The sequence below is a fragment of the Monodelphis domestica genome, chromosome 1 (genome assembly GCF_027887165.1).
Source record: "Monodelphis domestica isolate mMonDom1 chromosome 1, mMonDom1.pri, whole genome shotgun sequence".
NCBI classification, from domain to species: domain Eukaryota; kingdom Metazoa; phylum Chordata; class Mammalia; order Didelphimorphia; family Didelphidae; genus Monodelphis; species Monodelphis domestica.
This window is the reverse complement of record NC_077227.1, coordinates 455831650-455848150: the sequence shown is the minus strand read 5'-3', so window position 1 is coordinate 455848150 and position 16501 is coordinate 455831650. Positions and strand designations below refer to the sequence as shown.

General features: G+C 47.1%; 1 protein-coding gene across 2 annotated transcripts in view; it reads left to right on the top strand.

Moving 5' to 3' along the window:
- The window catches only part of CCDC102A (coiled-coil domain containing 102A), a 47020-nt gene extending 32507 nt beyond the window's left edge, over nt 1–14513 (top strand). For both annotated transcript variants that reach the window (XM_056812349.1, XM_056812350.1), the window contains 3 exons: nt 771–941; nt 1825–1928; nt 13862–14513. In XM_056812349.1, the coding sequence (XP_056668327.1) occupies nt 771–941; nt 1825–1928; nt 13862–13988 (402 nt within the window). In that variant the 3' untranslated portion in view covers nt 13989–14513. The remainder of the gene's footprint in view (nt 1–770; nt 942–1824; nt 1929–13861) is intronic.
- The last annotated feature ends 1988 nt before the right edge of the window (nt 14514–16501 follow it).

The following is a 16501-nucleotide window of genomic DNA, read 5'->3' as shown; positions in this document are numbered from 1 at the left end:
ATACTAAGTCAGGAGGTCAGGGTTTAATAAATAAATAAACAGGGAAGGTACTCTTCTGCTTTGGTAGAATGTATTGTTCAAGAATGCCTTACACAGAGGAAATAACTGGTCTGATTAAAAAAAAAAAGTTGGGGGTGGCTCGGTGGATTGAGAACCAGGCCTAGAGATGGAAGGTCCTGGGTTCAAATGTGACTTCAGACACTTCCTTGCTGAATGACCCTGGACAAGTCATTTGACCCCCATTGCCTAGCCCTTACCACTCTTCTGCCCTGGAACCAATACGCAGCATTGATTCTTAAGGAAAGGGGTTAAAAAAAAAACAAAAAAAAACGTCAAATGGCATAAAGCCAAAAACAGATCCCTGGGGCCCTCTACTAGAGTCAGCCTTTAAGGGCATTAAGAAAAAAAAAAGCCCTCTAGCTTCATTGATAGAGGGAATTCCCAGCATGAAAACTTCGACCCTTCTGCGCACCAAAGGGTTCTGCAGATTTTCCTGAGGCGCCGAAAAGCATCCCAAAGCCAGAAAGTGTCAGAGGCAGGACTTGAATGTAGGTCATCCTAACTGCTTTTTATCCACCGTTATTTAGCCCTGACTCTACCTCACTTTCCTGTTGTCTGGCTGTCCCCAATAAGCGCGACCGATTCTAGTCCGAGAACCCCAGCACCTGGTGGGCAGCTGCCCCTGGGGGTCCAGGCTCTGCTGCTAAGGGGGCAGCGTCTCTCCCCCAGGGTCCGTCCCTTCTCACCCGTGGCCCCTGCCTTCTCCCCAGGAGCTGGCGGACCTCAAGCACGTGCACACCAAGCTGAAGAAGCAGTGCCAGGAGAAGATGGCGGAACTGGCCCACGCGAACCGGCGCGTGGAGCAGCACGAGGGCGAGGTCAAGAAGCTGAGGCTGCGGGTGGAGGAGCTGAAGAAGGAGCTGGCGCAGGCCGAGGACGAGGTGAGGACACGAGCTATAAATAGCTGCTCTTTAGGGAGGCCGGTTGGCTTTCCGGGCTGCTCCGCCTGGGGCTAGCTCCTCCATCCTCCCAGCAGCCCTGTTATTCCTGTGGTACCATGAGGAAGCGCACTGGCCCCTCATGGGGCAGGACTTGAAGTGGGGCCTCACCCGACTCCCCAAGGCATCTGTGCAGAGGCTGTCTGGAGAGCTTAGAAAGGCGAGCATACGCCTCACGTAGAGCCTTTCATTTCCCTCCCAGCTCTTCGGTAACATGGGGGCTATTATCATCTCCATTTGACAGATGAGGAAACTAAGACTGAAAAATAATTAAGGGACTCCCCCTAGGGCACATAGCTGCTTTGGACTCGGGGCTTGTATAGAAAGCAAACAGGGACAGCAAGGTAGCAATAGATGGAGAGCCAGGCCTAGAAACGGGAGGTCCTGGGTTCAAATCCGGCCTCAGACACTTCCCAGCTGGGTGACCCTGGGCAAGTCACTTGACCCCCATTGCCTAGCCCTTACCACTCTTCTGCCTTGGAGCCAATACACAGTATTATTCTAAGGTGGAAGGTGAGGGTTTAAAAAAATGCTGCTGCTTGGCAGTCCATGTAGAGTACCAAATGGTTCAGGGAGGGGGCCACCAGCGGTGGGAGTTCACAGGGAGGAGGGGGTCTGGTGCTTAGGGATAGGCCTTGGAGTAGGCCTGGAAGGATGGCCAGGGTTGGCAAAGGCAGAAAGGAAGGGGACACAGGCAGGCAGAGCAGAGGGTCTGGGTGGAAGCCGCTGTGAATTCCAGCTGCTCGTGGCACCCCGGATCATCATCTTATGGAGGGGCAGGAAGGACCCTGAACCCAGGATGACTGCTCTTATCTCCACTCTCTAGCTGGACGAAGCCCATAATCAGGCTCGGAAGCTGCAGAGGTCCCTGGATGAGCAGACAGAACACAGCGAGAATCTACAGGTTCAGCTGGAGCATCTGCAATCAAGGTATGTGGGGGGGAGTGGGAGGAGAGAAGGGGCTCAGAGACCCTGGGGGCAGGGGGAGAGGTAGCCTGGTGGGCTGGCTAGAAGGTCCCCTCTCAGAGGGAAAGAACATGAATCATGTAACCTTGGGAAAATATTTCTAATTAATGTTTTTAATCTCTTCCTAATCAAGACTTATAGTTTAATATACCACCTCTTTTTCTATTCTTCCTTGTATATGGAAATATTCAAACTTATCAGTGTTGGGCAAGTTTGAAAAGTTCATACTGATGAAGAAGAAACATTTTAAAACAAGGGAAAAAAAGAAGGTCCCCTCTCCCAGGAACAGAGGGAACACCCCCAAATCTCCGGTGGGGCCTCAATGGTTCATGAGAAGAGTCGCTGGGTTTGAACCCAGTATCCTGGAAGACTTGGCTGGCTCCGGGGGTCAGCTTTGGGGTGGACCCCACAGTGGGTTTCCCATGCTCAGCTTGGTGAGGTAATCCTTACCATGCATGGAGCCTGCCACCCCATGAGTCAGGACCTGGGATACTATCAATGTGGGCACCCCATGGGGCAGGACATGGACGGGGCACTATCAATATCCAGGGGCAGGATCTTGCTGTTGACCAGGCAGGAAGGGAAAGGGGCCCAGGGAGGGGGGGAACCTGAGAAAGGAAAGAAGAGGATGGAAATAGGGAAACAACTTGGGGGTGGGAAAGACCAGGAAGAATCCTGCACAGCTGGAAAAGTCAGAATTGAAATCTGGGAAAGAGGGGGACCAGGAAAGACGGATGTTAAACACAGGAAATAGGGGCAGAAGGGTTAAGGAGGAGTGGGGTCTGGAGAGTAATTGGCACCTCAGATAAGAAGCTCCTTGGGAAATGAATCTCTACAGCTTCCCCATTTGGGCCTTCCACAGAGTGGGCCTCAGCTTGGGGTTTGGGGGGCAGGACCAAAACTGAGGAGAGAAATTCCCACATATCTGCTCTGGGCTCAGCCCCCAGCCTCTGAAGGAGGCCCAGATAGCTGCACGTTGTGAGAAAGATATGGTGGGCCCGGATTGGAGGAAGTCTAGGAATCCTTGTAAATACATCCCCTCTGCCTCCTCGACACTTTTCCACCCCAAGGGGGATGGAAGCCCCAAAGCATGGGTCCAGGACTCTTGTCATTGACAAAGAGCCAGGGCCATCCTCTGCATGGGGGCTCTCAGAGGAGTCTAATCCACTGACCCTCCTCTCCCCTCCTGGCCCTGCAGTGGGAAAGGGATAGTGGACGCAAGGGTCAGGCCAGGGCCACTGAGAAGGGAATGTTCAGTAAAGTGCCTTTGAAGAGATTGCCTTATCAGCAAGTGTGTGATGGCTGGTCCCTGGGGAGCCCCCGGGGCCTGGACTTCCATTTCCCCCCTCACCATCTATCAAGCTCTTCAGCTTTCACTCACTCTCCCACACTGGCTCTTCCCTCCCCTTCGCCTTTTCTTGTATTCCCATCTCCCTGGATCCTCGATCCCTCCTTCTCCCCCCCCCTTCCAGACTTCCATTTGCATTCTCCCCCTCCTCTTTGGTAATGTCCAGCTTCTGCCTCCGTCTGAGACCTTGGGCAAGTCAGTGTCCCATTTCTGGGTCTCGGGCTCCCATCAACTAAGGGCACTGGGCAGCTCTGACACTCGGTGCTCTGTATGCTAACATTTTATCATCCAATGCATGTTTTCTACTTTATTCACTCTCTTCTCTCTTTCCTTGACTGCCCTCCTTATTCCTTTTGCCTTTACAAGATAAGAATCTGTCTCCATATAAAGGCCAGGCTTTGTGAGCGGAAGCTCAAGGAGAAGCTAAACAGAGACCTCTCTTCTTGTCTCTAGATCTCTCCATGAGCCCCTCTAGGCCCATCTTATCCTTTCCTAGGATTGAAACCTTCTTCCTTTAGCGACTGAGCCTTTTATTTACTAAATGGAACCCCTCAGAAGGGAGTTCTTTAGGGGGCAGCTGGGTGGCTCAGTGGATTGAGAGTCAAGCCCAGAGACAGGAAGTCCTGGGTTCAAATCTGTCCTGATACTTCCCAGTTGTGTGACCCTGGGCAAGTCACTCAACCCCCATTGTCTAGCCCTTACTGTTCTTCTGTCTTGGAACCAATACACAGTATTGATTCTAAGGTGGAGGGTAAGGGTTAAAAAAAAAAAAGAGTGCTTTAAGTTCCCCATGAGAGGGGAATTAGAGAACACAGGTGGGCTTCTTCTTCTTCACCTGTAAATAGGGCTCCAAGCCCCTCTTTAGACCCCAAGATACTTGTGTGGGTGATGATAATGATGTACTTGAAACCAGGACTCCCTCAGAGGCCAAAGGGACCTTTGATTCCCATAAGCAGAATTAGTCAGTTTAAAAGTCTACAAAAGATATTCTTAATTAATTAATTAAAGATTTCCCATTCTGAATTAATTAATTAATTGAATAAAAGTCTACACAAGCTTACCTAGGAGACTCAGGTGGCCCAGTGGATAGAGGTCTGGGCCTGGATTCAGGAACACATGAGATTCAAATCTAGTCTCAGACACTTCTAAGCTGTGTGAACCCTGGGCAAGTCAGATGCCCTCTGTTTTCCTCAGTTTCCTCATTAGTAAAATGGGGGCGCTAATAGTAATAATAATAAAATAGGAAAATAATAAAAATAGTAATTATAAATTCTAGGGTTGTTGTGAAGATCAGAAGAGATAATAATTGTAAAATGCTTAGCATAGTGCCTTGGCACATAGTAAACACTCTCTAGATGTTAGCTATCATTATTAGCTACCTCCCTTAGCTACTTTTATTTGCCCTTCTTCCAAATGGTACTTCTGCATCTCATCGCCTAGATCTGTGCCCATCCGGCAATCATTTGAAAGGGATCCCATAAACTAAAGATGTTAATGACTAATAAATCATCCTATCTTCTGAGCAGTAGCATTCTAGCAGAGGAGGCCTTAACCCAAAGGAATACACGCATTCATAGAGCCATTTCCACTTGGGCTGGGCTGGGCGCTCCTGCTGAAGGGCACCATCATTTTCAGATCCACATCTCTCCTTTTCACATACAAGGTAGAGTCCTGACAAGCAGAAAACCAGCCTTAGTGGCCCCTTCCTAGGGCCTGCTGCACCCATCGCCCCAGGCCCTGGCTTCTTGGGGACAGCTCTCCCCACCCCTGCATCCCAATAGAAAAGGGACCTCCTATCCCAGGAGATTATGAGGCCCCAAAATCCCCAGGGGGAGAACACTTCAGGGTTGCAAAAACAGAAAAGGAGTCCTACTCGTTTTAAGATCCTCCCATTTTCTAGCTCTTAAAAAGTTAAGATTTTTTAAAAAAATTTTTAATTTGGTGTTCAAGTGCCTTTCCAGCAATAAATCTTCTTGAAATGGAGCATGGCCCAACCAGGGCTGGATTCTGAAGTGCCTTCTTCTAGGGAGGGGCCACCAAGTGGTTTTCTTTTCTTTTTTTTCCACTTTTTTTTAATGTTCTGGGGACAGCACCACTAAATCATGCAGGAGTAATGGAGGCTTGGTCCCCTCCCTTCCCCCCTCCCTTAATAATTCATGCCTTCCAGTAAAGCTACAGCCATTGAGGCCACTTTACCAGGAGAGTTATGGGGGGGAGGGGGAAGAGAGGGAGGGTGGGCCCTCTCTATCAGCAATTGCGTGGCTTTGAGATGAAGTTTGGCTCGTAAATTTTGGCCGATGGAATTTTAATGTGAGGAAGAGCGAGGGCCTGGGAGGAGGCTGAGAGCTTTTCCACTGACAACAGGAAAGTGAAGCGCTGACACACGGAGCCTCAGACACCCCCATTCACCATCCCTTCTCTTCTCTCTGCCCTTGAAATCTCCAAAGATCACCATCCACCCCCGGGATGTCTTTATGGAGCTCCACAGCACACAATGGACCCAATCATCCATCTTCACCCAATAAATGGAGCTCCAAGTCCCCACTTCAGGCCTTGTCCGCAATGATACGTATGTGGGTAATGGTAGTGATGTACCTGAAGCCAAGATTTCCCTTAAGTTGGATTAGTTAGCCAGTGTAAAAGTCTACAAAACCTACCTAGGGGGCTAGGTGCCACAGTGGATAGAGGTTTGAGTCTGGATCCAGGAAGGTGTGACTTCAAATCTAGTCTCAGACATTTATAAGCTGTGGGAACCCTAGGCAAGTCAGTTGACTTCTATTTTCCTCAGTTTCCCTCATCAGTAAAATGGGAGCCATAAGAAGTTATTTATTTGCCCTTCTCCCAAATGGCACAGAAGCTTAACTTGACCCCATAGTCTTCCATCAGGAGCTTCTAATCTGGGACCCACACTGGGGATGAAGTTAAGTAACAATCCCAGCTAGTATTTGGTCAGTGTGCTCAAAACACTGACATGGGCCCAAACGCTGTGGGAATGTTCAGAGGAGGGAGAACTTGGTTTGGGGGGATGGGGAATGGTCCTCAAGGTATGTTCAGCAAATAATGAGCCTGGCCTGGTTGGAAGGGAGGGCTCCACTGGATAGGTTGTATGATGGCACATAAAGAGCCTTCCCTGTATTTGAAGTTAGAAGATCTAGATTTGGGACTTGACTTTTTTTTTTAAACCTTTATCTTCCATCATAGAATCAATGCTAAGTATGGGTTCCAAGGCAAAAAAGCAGTAAGGGCTAGGCAATGGGGGTTAAGTGACTTGTCCAGGGTCACACAGCTAGGAAGTTTCTGAGGCCAGATTTGAATCCAGGGCTGATTGTTTTTCCACTGGGTCATCTAGCTGCCCCTTGGCTTTTTTTTTTCTCTTGAAAACTTACTACCTGGATGACCTTGAATTTACTTTAACCTCTGAGCCTCACCTCTTAAAATAAGTGGTTTGGATTAAGTGATCCCCAAGATTCTTTCTAAATCAAATGACTCATACACTGAGGAATTAAATGTTAGGGAAGAGCAGAAGATAAGACTCAGGGGCCTATGGAGGGCCTTGAACACCAGACAGAAAAGTCTAGACTTGATTCTGAGGGCAACGGGGAGTTCCTGGAGGCTTGTTAGTAGGGAAATAGCTTATGCCCTGAGCTATTTCCTTCTTCCTCACTTAGCTTGATTGGAGGAAGGAAAGACACTCTGGCCCACAGCCAGGCACAGGGATTATTGGAGGACAGACTGCCTTTGCAGCCCACACACAAGCCCCAAGGTGGCCTGACCCATATCAAACTGGATTGAGCCAAGGGCCCCTGTTAGAATTTTCTTACTAATTACTTCATCTGTAAAATGGGGATAATAATAGCACCTATCTCCCAGGATTGTTGTGGTGAGGATAAAATGAAGTCATATTTGTAAAGAGTTTTGCAAACCTTAAAGTGCTTACATAAATGCTAGTAGTTGTCATCCCCTGACAAATGAGTCACAAAGCCTGCAATCTAGCCAGGTGTTGTTGGGTTGTTTTTTTTTTTTAATCCTTACTGTCTATCTTAGTATTTTTAGTAAGGATCAGTACCAATGGCTATCCAATGGGGGTTAAATGACTTGCCCAGGATCACATGGCTAGGAAGTGTCTGAGGCCAAATTTGAACCCAGTATCTCCCAACTCCCCCCCATAGCTCAGATCCATTTCTCCAATAGACCAAAGGTAAGAATGGTGTAGGCTGGGTAATGTGATGGAAAGTCCTGTGGATTCTGAAGCACAAGCTTTGCATTTTGCATGCAGACTGATAATGTGGCTACCTAGAGCAAGTCAAATGATAGGTTGGACCATATCTTTGAGCTCAGAATTCCTGGAAAGTATTTTTCTATCCCTTGCCCCATCAAAGCCTGCCAGCTCAATTTAACTTAGGCCAGAGTCTATTGTTGAGTCTCTCCAGCTCCCTCCACCCCCCATTCCCCACAAGAAAGTATGGGCTCTAGAGTCCTAGGGATCCAGATGCCTTGCCGCCCGGAAGACAGCCTTATCCTTTGTCCATCTCCCTTCACTTCCCCCCTGCCATTCCCAGAATAACATCTTCAGCCCATAATGGGCTGCTGCTAAGTACCAGGCATTAGAAAAAGCTGGAAAGCAATTTCAGTCTTTTCCATTAAGTCCATTCCACATGCCTGCTCAGAGCAGGCCAGGACAAGGGGCCACAGGCAGTGGGGGTGAGCCAGGCAGGAGCAGCTGCCCCTTTCCTTGATGATGATGCTGCCTTTGCCCGGGCAGGAATATAATATTAGCTCCCACTTCCATGGTGCTTTAGGGTTTCCAAAGCACTTAAGCTATATTATCTCATTTGATTGTCCTCACAACAACCCTGGGAGCTACATGCTTAGTATTGCCTCTAATTTACAGCTGAGGAAACTGAGGCTAAGCAAGGTGAAGTGACTTGCTCAGGATCACACAGCCAGTAAGAATTTAAGGCAGGATTTGAGCCCAGGTCTTCCTGTCTCACAAGTCTGGTCCATCATACTCCCTCTGATCTTCTTTATTCCCAGGCAGGGATCTCTTTTCTCTCCTAGAAGGAGCTTTATTGCCTTAGTCATCTTTGACTCCTCCCTCCCTTGAGTTCTTTTACCCGCCAGTCATTCAGCGATTCCTTCAAAAGTCCCTTTCCCCCATGCCCAGTCCACCTGCCTTCTCCTCCCCACTGTCTCCAGCCTAGAGGAGGCCCTCACCTCACACCTGAGTCATCATAAGCTTTCTCACCAGTGGTCAATGATAGATGGATGGAATCTTTCTCAGTGTTCTAATCAGGCACTTCCACAATAAATGCCTAGATGTACCAAATGCCTACTATGTGCAGGCTTCAGCCCACTGGCCTGGGAGCTCCATGAGGGCACTGACTGTATTTTACATAAGCTTTGCCCCCTCCCACCTACTACAGGGCTCTACACACAGTAGGTACTTTAAAATGTTTGTTCATTTGTTGTTGAAGACAACAAAAAGTGTGGCTTTTCTGATCAGTAATCTATAATGTTTTCCTATTTTCTTCTGACTTTGAAGTCTCATGGGGCATGGTGGACAGCACATTGGAGTTGGAGGAAGAGGATCTGAGCACAAATTCGACCTCTGCCCCTGACCTCTCATGACCAGAGAAAGTTCATAACTTTCCTGGGCTCCAGTTTCCTTGGTTTAAAAAAAAAAAAGTTGTGAAGGTTAGACTAGATCATCCAACTCTAAAGCTATTATCCTACACTCCTTTGGGTAGCTAGGTGGCATAGTAGACAGAGCCTGGAGACAGGAAGACCTGAGTTGAAATCTAGTCTCAGATACTTACCAGCTGTGTGACTTTGGGCAAGTTACTGAACCCCATTTGCCTCAGTTTCCTCCTCTGTAAAATGAACTAGAGAAGGAAATGCCAAATCACTCCAGTACCTCTGCCAAGAAAACCTCCAATGGTACCAGGAAGGATTGTACACAACTGAAAAACAAATAAACAACAGCTCTATCGCTACATCATTAGCTCTGTCTACCACACAGTATAGCAGTATGTCCCGTTGTATATTACCCATAATTCTACATTTATTAGTCTTATCTCAAGGGCAAAGAGCAGGGATCTGATATACAGGATCTTTATAAGCCTTCACAGCCTGGCTCACTGCTGGGTATACATTGTCAGTCCATCCAGGATCAATTTCCCTTAGTGTTTGTATTCCTTCTACAGACACAAATTGCAACCCCTTTACAATGTAATAAATGCTCAGTACATAATATATTCTAGTTGAAATGAATAAATGGACGATTAACTAAAAAAAATAAATTTAGTAGGTATTCTTGAAAAGTTGCTGTGGGATCAGCTAGGTGGCTCAGTAGATAGAGAGCCAAGCAATTATCTCATTATGGATTCTAAGACAGAAGGTCAGGGTTCTACAAAAACTTGCTGTGGCCAGTGTGATTGGTGCTCACTTATGATTCAGCTACTGGGGAAGAAGGGGTGGTGAGGATAGAGGATTTCTTGATCTTGGGAGCTCTTGGCTACAGTGAGCTTGCTTAGTTCAATTGGATACTTATACTAATTCACCAATATGGCGACCTCCCTGGGAGCATTGGGGCCACCAGGTTGCCTAAGGAGGAGCAAACCATCCCATGTCTGAGATAGAACAGGTGAAAGTTTTTGTGGGGATCAGTAGTAGGATTGGGCCTAGTAGGATAGGTAGTCCCCCTCTCCCACTTCCATCAAGATAAGGAGACCCAGTTTGTTTGTTTTTTAATTATCCTTATCTTCTGTTTTAAAATCAATGCTGGGTATCATTTCCAAAACAGAAGAATAAGGATTAGGCACAGGAAGTTAAATGACTTATGTAGGGTCACACAGCTAGGAATTGACGGAGGCCACATTTGAACCCAGGACTTCCTGTCTCTAGGCCTGGCTCTCAAATCACTAAACCTTACTTAGCTGCCCCTGAGACTCGATCTTTTTTTTAATGCAGTGGCCAGAAAACTCATTATTCTTTGGCACCCTTCCCTAGCAGCTCACCTCCATTGTCATTTCTTGTGCCTTAGTCTTCACTCTGTCTCTGTTCCTTCCCTGGTACCTGAAAACCCATTGAAGTTTTTCCTAGCCTTAAAAACTCCTTCATAGGTCCTTTGTTGTGTTTCAGTCATTTTCAGTCATGTCTGACTCTGTGTCCCCATTTGGGATTTTCTTGGCAAGAGATACTGGAATCTTTTGCCATTTCCTTCTCCAGCTCCTTTTACAAATGAGGAAACTAAGGCAAAAAAGATAAAGTGACTTGGCCAGGGTCACATAGCTATTAAGTATCTGAGCCCATATTTGAACTCAAGAAGACAAGTTCCAGACTCCAGGTCCTATCTACTGTGCCAACTAGCTGCCCTTCCTAGGTCCTACCATCCCCTCAAATTATTTTCCTATATCTCTCCTTCTGTTCTCAGCCAAACTCTTTGAAAAAGTGTCCTACCTTTGTTGTCTCTGCTTCCTCTTCTTTCACCCTCTTCTAAATCCTTTGACTTTTGACCTCTTTACTTAATTGAAGCTGCCCTATCTGAAGCTCTTCATTGCTAAATCTGATGGCCTTTCCCCCACCCTCATCCTTCTTGGTCTCTTCGACACAATTGACCACCTTCTTCTACTACATATCCTCTCCTTTCTGGCTTTAGGTACTTCCCTGTCTCTCTCTTCCTTCTCAGCCTCCTCTGCCAGATCCTCATTCCTGCAATTATAGGTACCCCCCCACCTCCACCCTCTAACCTAGGACCTCCTGTCTCTCTACACTCTCTCTCCTGATGGCCTCATAAACTCACATGGATATGATCATTGTCCCTAAGCTCATAGATCCCAGAACTGTTTTTCCAGCCCTATTCTCTCCTGAACTCCATCACCAACTGCCTACTGGAATTTTGAATTAAATGTCCTGTAGACATCTCAAACTCAAAATGTCCAAAGTTAAATTGATCATCTTTCTTCCAAAACCCATCTCTCTGTCTCTGTCTGTCTGTCTGTCTGTCTCTCCTATTCCATCTGAGAATCAATACTAAGTATCATTTCCAAGGCAGAAGAGCAGTAAGGGCTAGGTGATGGGAGTTAAGTGATTTGCCCAAGGTCACACAGGTAGGAAGTGCTGGAGCCAGATTTAAATTCAGGAGGACTTCCTGTCTCCAACCCATCTCTTTTAAATGCTTCTCCATTTTTGGGATGGCACCACCATTCTTCAAATCACTCAGGTTCACAGTCTTGGTATCATCTTTATCTCCTCACTCACGTACCCCATTTATCCTATCAGTTGCCAAATCTTATTTTTTCTGCCTCTAGAACATATCTTACATACCTTCCCTTTTCTCTACTCATCCTAGTTTGGACCCTCATCACCTGCCTCTCTCCAAATGGCCTCATATCCATTTTTATATACCTCTATCAGACATATTATCCTCCCCCCACAAAGACGGTAAGCTCTTTGAGGACAGGGACTGCTTTGTTTGCTGCCCAGCCCGGTACCTGGCACACAGCGGGCACCTAATAAATCCTTACTAATTGGCTGACTGAAGTGGTGCTCAGACCTGGGACGTGCAGTCCATGACAAAGCCTGGACTTAATGTCTTTCCAATTCAATAGGGCCTGCTGGAACCTGTGCTTGTCTGACATAACTTGAAGAACTTGGGATTGTTTCTGCTCCTTTATGAGGCATTCGCCTTAGTAGAGGCTGGACCCACAATCATGCTTACTGCTTTTGCTTCGTTGATTACCTGAGATCCGTGACCCCTCTCCCATATGTTAAGCCTCTTGTCTTAGACATTCACATCATTCTTGTCCCCGGGCTTTGTAATACCCCCAGACGGTTGAGTAATAACTGTAATCTTTTATACTTAATAATAACCTCTAGCATTCATATAATACTTCAAGGTTTGCAAAGCACTTTACAAACGGTATCTCATTTAAGCCTCACAACAGTCTTGTGAAGTAAGGGCTATGATTATACCCATTTTATAGATGAAGAAACTGAGGCTGGCAGAAATTCAAAGATTCATCTGGGATCTTGTGGTCCTGAAGCAGGATTTAATCTCAGGTCTTCCTGATTATAAATCTAGTACTTTATCCAAAATGGAAAGGGAAGAAAAAAGAATAAGCATTTATTAAGCAACTACTCTTTGTCAGGCATTGTGCTAAGCAATTTATAAATACTGTCTCATTTGGTACTCCCAATAACTTTGTGAGATAGCTGCTGTTATACCCATTTTACAGTTTAAATAACTGAATTGGGACAGCTAGGTGGCACAGTAGATAGAGCCCTGGGCTTGGAATCAGGAAGAGCTGAGTTCAAGTCACTTAACTTCTGTCTGCCTCAGCTATTTAAATTGTAAAATGGGTATAACAGCATTATATAATTAGAAGAGGCAGCTAGGTGGCACAGTAGATAGAGCACTGGGCTTGGAATTAGAAAGATTCATCTTCCTGAGTTCAATTCTGGCCCCAGACACTCACTAGTTTTGTGACCCTGGCCAAGTCACTCTTTGCTTTAGATCCCCATCTGTAACATGAACTGGAGAAGGAAATGGAAAACCATTCCAGTATCTTTGCCAAAAAAAAAACAAACTCCAAAATGGAATCAAGAAGAGTTGAACACAATTGAAACAACAACTAATATAATACTTTGCCTGCCTCAATATATTTGTAGGGCATTTTGTATGTATGTATATATATATATACATATAATTTTTTTTTAACTCTTACCTTCCTTTTCTTAAAATCAATACACAGAATGGATTCCAAAGCAGAAGAGCTAGATAATGGTGGACAAATGACTTGTCCAGGGTCACATAGCTAGGAGGTATCTGCTATCAGATCTGAATTCAGGACCTCCCATCTACAAGGCCTGGCTCTATCCACTGAACCACCCAGCTTCCCCCATACTTTATACTTTTAAAAATACGTTTACATCTTAGTAGATCCTCATACCAATGTAGGGAATGTAGGGCAAGAAATATGATTCTCTTTTAACAGATAAGGAAACCGAGGCACAACGAAACTGAAAGAGGAGCAGAAAGTTACACAGTTATTGAGAGCAAGGTCTAGGACTCATTCACTTTAGTATGATGCCCCTTCCATTCTAACATACTCTATACTACTACTATAGTAGAAAGTCCATTGGGAGGAGGTTGATGGTCAAGCTTGGAGCTGAATTGAGAACTAGTGCCCAGTTTCAATAGAGTACTTACAGATCATACGATGAGACCTGTCTCAGCCCCCTCTGCCTTATTTTTACAGATAAGGAAACTGAGGTCTAGGAAGGCTTAGGAAATTTACCCACGGTCACAATGATAGCAAATGTCAGAATCAGGATTTGAACCCAGGATCTCCCAACTCCTGAGCTGGTGATCTTTCCACTGTGCCCTACACTTATTAAGAATTTCCATGACATTACAGTTATCTTGAAGAACCCGTTTTCTCTTGCCTTGGGTGGGCCCAGCAGCACTTAGAATTTCCTCTCTGTGTTCTTTATAAAGCCTCTGACCCAGGCTCTTTCCTCCTCTCCACTCTTCACCCCATCCTCGTAGGCTCCGCCGGCAGCAGAATGCCCCACTCTTTGGAAAGATCCGGAGTTCTCGATTTGGATCTGAAGAACCTGGGGATGGTACGAGTGACCTGGATGAGGATGAGGACCTACAGATCCAAGTCCCTTAGTGCAAGCAAAGGAGAAGGGAAGAGCCAGCCTGCAGGAGGGAACGACTTGGACCAACTCTACAGTGTTTTTAGTGTCAACAGCCCCCGGGCCTGCTGGGCTATGAGAGCTGGGCCAAGATGGGAAGATCCGGGCAACCTGACCCTTACCAAGCTGAGGGTAGGGCACTCCTTCCTCAGGTCAGGCCAGGGCTATCCGAGAGACCCACCTGGCCAGAATTCATTCCCTTCGACTGCTAGCCGGTTCCTCCTGGCCCCCTTAGTCCCTTTCTTTTTCCCTCTAGCCTCTACCCTGCCCTCAATCTTCTGGAAAATCACCAAGGATGGACTAAAAATAAGATAATGATTTTATTGGGCCATTAAAGAGCAGAGTAGGAACTGAGACTGAGCAGGGTCCTGCCTATCCAATTCCCTGGAAAGGTGGGAGAAGTGTTTTATTATACATATACCTATATTATATACATGCATACATATATGTGTGTGTGTACTTGTACCTGTTTTATTTTATAAACGTATGAACTAAGGAGAGACTGGCTGCTGTGAGAAAGATTTGGGGATTTAACTCGGTCTCCCTTTCCCCAGTTTGGGGTCCCCTTTTGGACTCTGGCATTACAAGACATGGAAGCCATTGGGAAGACTTCCCCCTCCCCCAGCCGAGCTCCAGGGGCCCAATGGGGCAGAGGAGTGGGCCAACAAGCAGGTTTTTTTACAAGTCGATCTTTTGTGATTGAGTTAAGATCACCTGGAGACGAGTCTAGCTCTGTGGAAAAGCAGGGACTGGAGGATGAAAAAAGAAGGTGCTTGGCCTTGAAAATACCCTTCTAATATGAAAGAGGCAGAGTCTCGAGCTCCACTGTCTCTTCCTCCTTGGCTCAAGGCCAGATGAGGCCTGCTTCCTAGACTCGCTGCCTTGAGTGTGTGGGACCCCTCGTGCTCTGGGAGAGTCCCGAGACATGACGGGAGCAGCCCTGGATGGGGTCCCGTCCTGTCCTGCCGCTCTGACCTTGGGCCCTGCGCTTCCCCTCTGCTGCCCCGTACCATGAAGGGGTTGGTCTAGACGATTTTCAAAGGTCCCTTCCAGTGATGACATTGTATGATTCTGTAGTTCTCTGACCCTGGCGGGGAGGAGGACCGCAAACCCACAAAACCATCTCCTGCAGGGAGGTTATTGTTCTAATAGCCCCACCCCGCTCCCCTCCGCCTCTCCCCTGACAGGCCGTTAATAAAACATGGGCCCTGACAATTTCCATGTCACCAAGCCACACTCTAATACTGTTCTTGGAGACGGGCCTAAAATGATGATAAAAAATTTTAAAAAATGATGGTGCAAACCGGTTTTATGGGCAATGTGGGGCTTGTTGCCATGGCAATGAGAGGCAACAGCTCTCTTCCTGGACGCTCATTTTCCTTCAGAGGAGGAGCTGGAGGGAGTGTTGGGTGATGGGGAGATGCAAGGATGTTGCTCCTGCCCCCATGTCCCCTCCACTTCCCAAAATTCAGCCAGAGAGATGGGTCAGGGGGGTCTCTCTAGGAGATGGGCCATTTCCTGCCCTGGACAGATTTAAAAAAAAAAAAGGAACTTGGCCATAAGGAGAAACTAAAAAGTCTTGCCCTTTGGCCCTATGTCCTGTACACAGGGGGACGACAGACTTCAAAGCCAAATCTCTAAGCAATCTTCCTTCCCCCGCCACACTCGGGGTCCCCCTCTCCCATCCCCCATCCCATTCAGCTGCCGGGACATTCTCAGACACACAACAGACCTAGTCAGGCTGGGCTGGTATTTCCCCGCCAGACTCCCTGGCACCTCTAGCAAGATAGTGTCTGTGCAGAGCAGTAATTACAGAGGCTGTATCTTCCTTTGCCTGGCTGCCCCTGTCCACTCCTTCCATGTGGCAAGATCTCTAGGAACCTCCCATCTCTGCTGGGAGTTTGGGGGGGCGGGGGAAGGAGGGGGCTGCTTCTAGAAGGGAGAGCTCCTGGGGGATGGGAACCCTGACACTTCAGGGAAGGCTCCCAGTCTGTCTGTCCTGCTGGAGCCCTTGGTTTTATTCAGCTTACCAGCTTCAGGAAGTAAAGTGGGAAGACCAAAGGTCTCGAAGTCAGCTGACCTGGGTTCCAGGCCCAGCTGTATAAAATGAGGAAGGACTTAGATGAAATGATCCCTAAGGACTCCATCTTTGGACGTGTGCCAGGACTCTAGAAGTAGCTGTGTCCTAGCTGGGTCTCAGCCTCTCCCATTTGGGCCTCCTCACCTGGCCCAACCATGGAAAGGAGGTAGGCCTCTGGGGCAAGGTTCTCCAGCCCCCAAATATCCCACCATCCCCCAAACCACTGTCAACTGAAATTTTTCCATGAGAGATTCTTTTGAGTTTTTTCTTTGGATTCAAGTGTTTCCTATAAAAATGAAATGTTCCTTTGAGGAATAATCCTAACCCTAAACTCCAGTGAACTTGCTACCCTAATGGGACTAGTTGACAACGAGGTGAAGGCAAAACTTTCCTCACTGGGACCCAGAA